The sequence below is a fragment of the Mastomys coucha genome, unplaced genomic scaffold (genome assembly GCF_008632895.1).
Source record: "Mastomys coucha isolate ucsf_1 unplaced genomic scaffold, UCSF_Mcou_1 pScaffold23, whole genome shotgun sequence".
Taxonomy (NCBI): domain Eukaryota; kingdom Metazoa; phylum Chordata; class Mammalia; order Rodentia; family Muridae; genus Mastomys; species Mastomys coucha.
This window is the reverse complement of record NW_022196906.1, coordinates 90,044,031-90,053,865: the sequence shown is the minus strand read 5'-3', so window position 1 is coordinate 90,053,865 and position 9,835 is coordinate 90,044,031. Positions and strand designations below refer to the sequence as shown.

Genomic DNA, 9,835 nt, shown 5'->3' with positions numbered 1-9,835 from the left:
ATCCTCAAAAGACCCCGTGGAGACCAACGAGCGTTTTGTCATCTGGGCCTATTCTTTTCCCCAGCTGAAGCTACGCAGTGTAGCAGTCCCCAGCGTTGTTTTAACTGTGGAGGATTTAAAATGAGAAATGTCAGTATGTGACTTAGTACACGGATAACACCCAGTCCTAACGTGGTCCTTCCAGGATCCTGAGAAAGACCAGCATCAAGCTAGACTGCAGTATCAAGTGGCCCAAATGTCAGGTTCAACTTTCCAAATAAAGCATTACTGTTTATATCATATCCGCACAAGTAACCAGTGGCATTAAGGAATGCAGAGATGTAATCTTCAAAAGCTGTGTGAGTCCCCAAAACAGGAAGTTACCAGTCACAATCCTGAAATCACTGCACTCATGGCTTCATCCTGGGGTGACAGCTGAACATGGAGTGGAGATCTCTCTACAGGAGAGCGCCACACCCCTGGGTGTGACTCAGTCAATACTCACCACATTTTGCCTTCATGGGGAGTCCCATCATCAAGCAGATGGACTTTCTGTTCATTTTCATAAAACCAGGTGGTACACGGGAATTAGCGTGTGTTCGTTGTAAATGGAGGAGGTTATATTTACACAAGTTTAAAAAAAAATCTACCATAAGGAATAACTCCTAGCAGGCCCGGGGTCTACAAATAAGCACTGAAGAGCGTGTGATGCCGCCTGTCCTGCTGGACCCAGAGGATCCCAGATTGGGAGGGAGAGGAAGAAGCTGTCTGAAGGGATGCTGGTTCTGTGAACATTTACGCTCGACCTTTGGGATCTGGCCCACAGAGAGCACTCTGGGAAGGAATTGAGCAGCCGGAAAGAGCAGCTGGAAAGAGGCGTTAGAAAGCAGCAGCCCCCATGAGAAACAGTTCAGAGGATGAGCGAGCTACATGGTCAACACCGGGGAGGGTGGCATGGGGGGAGGAGGTGGCTGCAGATGTGACTGAAGAGGCTATGGACCTGGTCATCAAACTGGTGGTGTCAAGCAGGGCAGTGTCATGGCTATGGCAAGGCACCTGGTGGAAGCAGTTAACGGAGGAACGGTACATTTTGGCTCACGGTTTCTACATTTTGGCTCACGGTTTCAGAGAGGTCGCAGGCCATCACGGTGGAGAGTACACAGCAGCAGGAGTGTGTGGCAGAGCTCCACACACAGCGGCCAGGCCAGGAAGCAGAGACCACAGGCCAGAAGTGGGAATAGGCTTTCTAGTGATATCTGACTGACAGATAGGCTCTTCGCCCCGAACTTTCCATAACCTCCCAAACAGCGCCTCCGGATGGGCGTCATGGGTTCAGACACACGCGCCTGTGAGCATTTCACATTCAGACAGTGACGCGGCACCATGATGGTTTTCAGTATTTGAAGCGTCCCTGTTTGCCATATACTATGGTCCTCAACACGCGGTCATTGAAAAGGCCCCCAGCCAACCCTAACAATGAGGCAGAGAGGATCTCTTCTACAACGAAGTCTGAGAATGCTAAAGGTACTTCGTAGGAGCCACAAGACATTGTAAAGAAGGGTTTGAAACCCGGGATTCTGTGCATTTCCCTGGACCACCCCACCTCTCAAGCATCACAAGGCTATGGCAGAGCCAGGTTTTCCGTGACAGAGAAGAGCATTCAGTCAGTTATTGATAATGAACCCGATTATTTATTTTATTTTATTTTTGTGGGTATTAGTATTTTGTCTGTGTCCTACTCACATGCTTGCTGCCCACAGAAGCCAGAGAATAATATTAGATCCCCTGGAATTGGAATTATAGACATCTGTGACCTTCTGTCTGAGTGCTGAAAATCGAACCCAGGTCCTCTGGAGGAACGGCTCATGCTCTTAACTGCTGAGTCATCTCTTCACCCCCTCACCTTGCTTTGTTTTAACGCAGTAAAAACAAGTTTGAGTAAAAATAGATTAGAGTGGGAACAGCTGGGGCAGGTCAAGTATAACCAGGGGCTGAGTGTGTCCTCACCCATATTCCGAGGAATTTGTTTTCCAACCCAGAGAGAAGAGCTCCGTGTCGCTTGGGTTAAAGCCCCAGAGCAGGAGCGCTGACCTGAGCCGCAGCTGTCTTCCGCCTTCATTGAGAGTTCCTGAAACTCAGGAGAGGTCCACATTCCAATCTGCTCCATTTGTTGTGGGCAGCGATGATGTTTTCCTTATCTTCCTGGAAGCTGCTTTTGGAGCAGTTGAGATCGTTTTCCCACGGGAGGCAAGCTATCCCCAGCCAATCACAGGCCCAGAGGGCTCCCTTCTCCACAGGCGCACATGGACCGGAAGCTGAGTCAGGGTGCTGAGGGGCTGACCGGGGCTCTCCTTGGGAAGCTGACCATCCGTCTTCACCCTGGTCCTGGTCCTGTTGGCCCAGGCTTTACTCACTGCTACTCTCTGGTGTGTGGAAAGTAGGTGAAAGAAAGAGAGAGCTTGCCGGGCAGTGTTGGTGCATGCCTTTAATCCCAGCACTTGGGAGGCAGAGGCAGGCAGATTTCTGAGTTCGAGGCCAGAGCTTCAGATCAGTAGCCACATCATCAGGGCAGAGACTCAACTTACAAAGGCATTTAGGTTTCTGCAAACTTTTTATGAATAAAAGATCATATTCCATTCAGGTCCCATTCAACTTCGTGAATGGGATCAAGACACTGCACTCTAATGGTATATGTTTCTTTCTTTTTTAAAGACTTATTTATTTTATTTATATGAATACACTGTAACTATTTTCAGACACACCAGAAGAGGGCATCAGATCCCATTTCAGATGGTTGTGAGCCACCATGTGGTTAGTGGGAATTGAACTCAGGACCTCTGGAAGAGCAGTCAGTGCTCCTAACCACTGAACCATCTCTCCAGCCCAGTAAATGTTTCAATGATTTCATTGTATTTGACAGTCTGGGAGGCATTCATTCATTCATCCATTCATGACCAATCACGTATCAGCTATGTGCCACATACACGTTATATATGTTCTAGTATATTGATGCTGTTAATCTTGACAACTGGCACCTGACATCATGGCCATGCTCTGAGTGCCATGACAAAATTTAGATGTTATTTATTGCAAATAAATAATAAAAGGTGGGCCAGCTTTCATCTATAATCTCAAGTAAAGTTCATTTCATCTAGCAATCCACCACATTTGATTTATAGCCGCCGGAACCAATAAGACCTTGAGGATCTGCACATGCGCACATGCTGGATATGAGCACTGCTGAGGCTCAGGAGCCAGGGTAGAACACTGGATACACCATTCTACTGCTCTGGGCCTAGTTCCCTTGCAACAGGCTCTCGCGCTGAACCTGGAGCTAAGCCGGCAGCCAGCAAGCCCCAGAAGTCCTCCTGTGCTCTGCCACTCCAAGCTTTAGGTTACAGCCACATGGACCATGCCCAGATTTCCACAGGAGTGCTAGGACCAAATTCCGGTCCTCTCACGTGCATGGCAAAAGCTCTACCCATTGATCAAAGCCTTTACTCCAACCCTCAAATTCTGTTTTGTTCTTTGTTTTGTTTTGTTTGTTTAGTTGGTTGGTTGGTTGGTTGGTTGGTTGTTTGGATGGTTGGTTGTTTGGTTGGTTGGTTGGTTGGTTAGTTGTGTTTGTTTGTTTGGTTGGTTGGTATTTGGTTTTTTGAGATAGGGTTTCTTTGTCTTGGCTTCTTATGGCTTTAGCCTTGGATGTCCTGGAACTAGCTTAGCAGGACCAGGTTGTAGGACCTCCAACTCACAGAGGGCTCCCGCCTCTGCCTCTTGAGTGCTGGGATTAAAGGCTTATGCCACTACCACTCTGCATAAATTTGTTTATTCGTATGTGTTTTGTCTATATACATGTATATACCACATGACATAAGAAAGTTAGAGCACAGCATTCACTCTCCTGAAACTGGATAAATCCAGTTCCAATGGCTGAAAGCCTCCGTGTGCTGGGAACTGAACCTGCGCCCTCAGCAAAAACATCACATGCTTCTAACCACTGAGCCATCTCTCAAACTCTCAAATCCTTTCTGTTTGTTTTAGATTTATTTATGTATTACATTTACAGCATTCTGCCTGTATGCTCGCAGGCCAGAAGTGGGCACCAGATCTCATTATAGATGGTTATGAGCTACCAGGGCACCAGATCTCATTATAGATGGTTATGAGCTACCATGTGGGCTGGGAATTGAACTCAGGTTCTCTAGAAGAGTAGCCAGTGCTCTCTCCAGCCCTCAAATCCTGTTTTAAAAGCATGCTTTCTAGCTTTTTTTTTTTTTTTTTTTTTTTTTTTTTTTTTTTTTTTTTTTTTAGCTAGCAAACCAGAAAAACCCAATGTTTAAATTTTTAAAAAATGTTTACATTAATTTCTTTATTGTGTTCTTGCACACACACACACGTGTAACCTACACCCATGTGGAGGTCAAAGGACAAGTTATGGGAGTTAGGTCTCTCCTTCTACCATGTGGATTCTGGGTATCAGGCTTGGTGGCAGGTACCTTTACCTTTTGTGGCATACCACCACCACCATCATCACCACCATCATCACTACGAACAACAACAACCCTAAAATTCCCAAATTTATCACTCTTACATAAAAGCCTGTTTTCCTCCAAGGACTGTATGCTTGGGCTTGGTTGCCGGCACTTCCACATACATACAGGATATTATCCATCTCTGTGTTAGGAAGGTGTGATGGTTTGCATATGCTTGGCCCAGGGAATGGCACTATTTGGAGGTGTGGCCTTGACGCAGTAGGTGTGGTCTTGTTGGAGTAGGTGTGTCACTGTAGGCATGGGCTTTAAGACCCTACTCCTAGCTGCCTGGAAGCCAGTATTCTGCTAGCAGTGTTCAGATGAAGATGTAGAACTCTCCTGCACCGTGCCTGCCTGGACACTGCCATGCTCCTGCCTTGGTGATAATGGACTGAACCTCTGAACCTGTAAGCCAGCTCCAATTAAATTGTTGTCCTTACAGGAGTTGCCTTGGTCATGGTGTCTGCTCACAGCAGTAAGAGTTGCCTTGGTCATGGTGTCTGCTCACAGCAGTAAGAGTTGCCTTGGTCATGGTGCCTGCTCACAGCAGTGACACCCTGACTGAGGCAGAAGGCTTATTTCTTTCTGTAGCCTCCAAGCACATATGCTTGAGCTTGGTGCATGAGAGAAAGTCAGAGATAGCTACTGAATGGTGAATGAGATCAAATACGAGGGAAACTTGTCTAGCCCCGAGGTTAAGCTCTCAAACCAGCATGGGGAGCCAACTAGATAAAAAAACAAAACAAAACAAAAAAATCCCTTAAATTGGACCTGGAGTGATTGCTGCTCTTCTAGAGGACCTGGGTTTCCCAGTATCCACATGTAGGCTCACAACCATTTGTGTCTCTAGTTTCAATGGATCTGACACCCTCTTCTAGCCTCTGTAGGCATATGTGGTGCACAGACATGCATGCAAGCAACATACCCAGTTGCGTACAAAATAACATCAGATAAAAGGTTTTTTAATAAGATCCCAGGCTGGAGAGATGGTTTAGTGGTTGAGCCCTGACTGCTCTTCTGGAGGTCCTGAGTTCAAATCCCAGCAACCACATGGTGGCTCACAACCATCTGTAATGAGATTGGATGCCTTCTTCTGGTGTGTCTGAAAACAGCTACAGTGTACTTACATATAATAAACAAACAAATCTTAAAAAAAAAAAAAATCCCTTCAACTGCCTTTACATCACAATGGACAGACGGGTTCTATCAAGTTCCACCCTGGCTCTTCCCTGGCTTTAGTTCAAGCCATTTCCCCTTCAGGCCAGCCCCGTCTAAAGCAGCTCACAGTGAACACATGGAAGCTTCAGGGAGCATTGGGTGGCTTGGAGACCTGGGATTCAGATTCCCTCTCCCACCTGGCAGAGTGGATGAGCCTGACCTACACTGGCAGGTGTTTTCTGCACCTCTGACCCCTTCATGTTTCCTTCTTTCCCAAAATTGAAAGGTGTGAGCAAGGCTACTCGGTGGCCCTGATAATGAACGTTGAGAAATCTCAGCATATTGATGAGGGTGAAACCAGATTCAGACTCCAGACCTCAGAGACACAGCCGCTGGACGCAGCCATAAGTCACTGTGGTGGTCCTTTCTCCTTCTCATGTTTTGTAAAGGCCAAAGCTCAGAAAAAATAAGGCAACTTCTCAGGCCTTCACAAAGAGCAAAACCCCTTTTCAATAAAAACTGTTGACTCCCCAGGATCAGTAGGTAATTCATCCACCAAGAAATTTCTAGGGACATCAACTTTCCTCCTCGGTTAGGTTAGTGGTGACTATGTGACTCTGAGAGGGAACTGTTTGTCATGTAACTTGGACTCTCCAGTTGTGAAGAATGAAAGGTGGTGGGGAGCAGATGAAAGGGAACCAAACACAAAACCAGGACTTCCAAAAATCAAATATATTCTATCTCACTGATTCTGTTGCAAAACAGAGCTATTCACAAACCCACCATGTGCAAAATTTATTAAAATATCAGTTTAGCTTATCATCTAAAGGTAATGCCAATATTCTGATTTTTTTTTTCTTTCAGGAATCAGGAAACAAGTTGGAAGCTTGCTGGAAGCCGGCCCTTGGATAGTGACGCTGTGTTTGGCAGATAACAGCATAGATGGAACAGGAAAGGAGGGAGAGCGACTGCTGGAGCTCACTCGAACTGTAACATGGTAGGGAGCGGGATGCGGTGAGAGCCGTGAATCCATTCACTGTCTAAAAACTGAAGGGCTGAGTTAAACCCCGTGGCTGGTCATAGCTTTCTAGCAATTCTATGTGGCTTCTCAGTTCTGACAGGGGCCCTTACAAATCTTGATCTTGGCATTTGGGCCCCCACAGAAACCTCATGAGAAGCCTCGTATTAAAAGGGTGGCAGCTGGGTGGGAGAGATGGTTCGGTGGTTAAGAGCACTGGCTGCTCTCCCAAAGGGGCTGAGTTCAAGTCCCAGCAACCACATGGAGGCTCACAACCATCTGTAATGGGATCTGATGCTCTTTTCTGGCATGCAGGCTCTGTTTACAAATATATATATACAACAGATTTTTAAAAACATTTTTTAAAAAAGGTGTCAGCTGAGGCAATATAGAAGAAAACATTACAATACTCACACAGCCCTACCCCTTGTAACCCAAAAGTCAGGATATAACTCAAAACTGGACCAATGCCACCTGAGGAGGAAGAGATGCCTGCTCAACTCACACTTGTGATTGGTTAGAAAATTATCTATCCCCCCTGGCCTCCTAATGCAGAAACAAGGAACTATAACTCTCAGAAGCTTCTAGAAGACAGTGTTTCCTTATCATGCTTATTTTGATAACCTCAGGCATCCCCCATCTATCTCTACTGAGCCCACAGCTTAAGCAGAGCAAGCCTTTGGCAGGGCTTGCAACCGCTGCAGGAACTGCAGGGTAGAGAGGGCTCTGGGCAGCACTGCCTCGTGGCCAGGGCCACAGCACCACAGGCGTCCAAGAGCACTGGACACCAGCTGAGGTCTGAGGCCTGAAGGCTGAGGGGTAGCAATTTATTACCTCAGCAGAAAAAAGATTCCCTCTCTACTATTCTTATTGAAGAAGGATGGACTGGTGGTGGTGGCGCACGCCTTTAATCCCAGCACTTGGGAGGCAGAGGCAGGCAGATTTCTGAGGTCGAGAGGCCAGCCTGGTCTATAGAGTGAGTTCCAGGACAGCCAAGGCTATACAGAAAAACCAAGCAAACAAACAAACAAAAAGAAGGATGGGAGGGCTTCTCAGTTTTTATTTCATGTGTAGGAATGTTTTACCTGCATGTATGTCTGTGTACCATTTACACCCTGATATCCTTGGTGGTTAGAAGAGGGGTGGGCTCCCCTGGAACAGGGGTTACAGAAGCTTGTGAGCCACCAAGTGGGAGCTGGGAACTGTACCTGGGACCTCTGCAAGAGCAACAAGTGCTCTTAACCACTGAGCCATCGCTCCAGCCACCAATATCCTGTTCTGACCCATCTAGTCTGAAGAACATGGACAGATCTAGAAACTGTTGGTGCTCGACCCCTAGACAGATGACTTCCTTGAGAGCAAGATCTTTGCTAGGAAGAGTCTGGTAGGGCTGCTTAGGGCTGGCTTCAGTTCCAGCCGCGGAGTCAACAGAAAGTGGGTACAACTGAGCAGCAGTCAATGTTAAAGTCGAGTTAACTCGAAGGGAAAGTTCAAGCCCTCCTATGTGATAACGATTCAGGATGGATCTCTTGATGATCACATTGCAATTTATGTCAGAGCATCAATTAACCTTCCTTAAGTCCCTGCGGTGCTGAGCTCTGAGTGTGCCCTCAGGAAAGGACTGTTCCGTCTTCATTGCAACCTCCAAGACAGGACACACAGCCCCTCTCAGGCCAGTTCTGCAGATGTGGGAAGTGAGACCCACAAGGGCACAAGGCTTGCTCATGATCACATAGTCAAGGACAAGGCAGAGATAACCCAAGGAAAGGGAAAGAGTTCAGGTCTTTGCCTCAGTGCCACCTCAGCACGAGATGCCAGAGACTCCTGAAAAAACAGCCAGCAGAACACCAGCAGGATCTTCAATGACCTACCAAGAAATCAGGAAAATGCAACAGCCACGGCGGTGTCCTGAGCATTCCTGGTCTCTGCTGATCTCGGATAACTAAGGGAATCAGCCCAGAGTAGTCGGGCAGGGGAAGAGTAGTGGTTTGATTTTCACAAAGCTAAATTCATTGGATTTCAAAGTCTTTATTCTCAGTCCCGACAGTGGTGGCACTCACCTTTAATCCCAGCACTTGGGAGGCAGAGGGAGGCGGATTTCTGACTTCAAGACCAGCCTAGCCTACAGAGTGAATTCCAGGACACCCAGGGCTACACAGAGAAACTCTTGTCTCTAAAAAAACAATATATATATAGAGAGAGAGAGAAAGAGAGAGAGAACCATTCCAAAGCAGAGAGGTTCATCTAGGACAAGTCCGGGTCAGCTCATCTCCCATCTCAAGTCAGGCCCTTCATCAACTTGGGAAAGGTGAGACAGGGTGGGGAAGCCCCAAAATTGAGGTAATTTTCTAAAATTGGGGTTGCCTTCCTTTGAGGGACTGTGAGCGACGCAGGGCCCAAAGCCATGTTTTGTCTTTTTCTCTATGCAGCCTAATCAAATACTCAACTCACTTAAGGGAGATGGACCTCGGGAACAATGTCCTTGGAGAAACGGCTGCAATGGACATCCTGGAAGCACTGAGAGCCAGAAAGACAGGTGAAGTTTCACTCACCGTTCCCCAGGCCCTGAACTAGTCACAAGCGTCCCAATGATTCTGTCTGTTGGTGTTTAAATAGCAAATCTGATCTGTGTAGTTGTCACAAGCTAGCCACCACTGTGTCAACATGCCGAGACTTGTACAGAGCTCAGGAACGTTTGCAATGCTGTGTGTACCCTTGGAGCATTTGAGTAATGATTTTTCTAGGTGGTGTCTAGGCAATCGGATCTCAGCCTCTGCAGTAGCAGGGGCTTACTTCATGCCTCCGGCCAGGATGGCTTTTTGTTTTTTGGGTTTTTTTTTTTTTTTAATGAATTTTTCCATTGTTGCTTTTGGTTTTTCCTCTTTCCTTTCTTATTCTCCAAGAAAGTTTTCTCCTGTTTTCTAGCCTCCTCTCAACCCAACCTAAAGTACAGAAAACAGCTGTAAAACCCAAGTAGCAGCCATCCTAAGACCACAGTTGAGCTGCACTGAAGAGCTGAGACTGGAGCCTTTCAAGTCTGAGGCCATCCTGAGTCCCTGGGGATTGGTCGGGGTGAGGTAGAGGATGAACAAGGGTCACAGTGAACTTCTAACTTTTTGATTTTGTTTTTTTTTTTTCGAGACAGGGT

The 9,835-nt window shown here is 46.8% G+C and overlaps 1 protein-coding gene across 1 annotated transcript in view; it reads left to right on the top strand.

Annotated features, from left to right (window-relative positions):
* Positions 1 to 9,835, top strand: part of LOC116073544 — a 40,138-nt gene that overhangs the window by 22,674 nt on the left and 7,629 nt on the right. The window contains exons 8-9 of the mRNA XM_031345567.1: positions 6,534 to 6,666; positions 9,117 to 9,223. Of these exons, the coding sequence (XP_031201427.1) occupies positions 6,534 to 6,666; positions 9,117 to 9,223 (240 nt within the window). The remainder of the gene's footprint in view (positions 1 to 6,533; positions 6,667 to 9,116; positions 9,224 to 9,835) is intronic.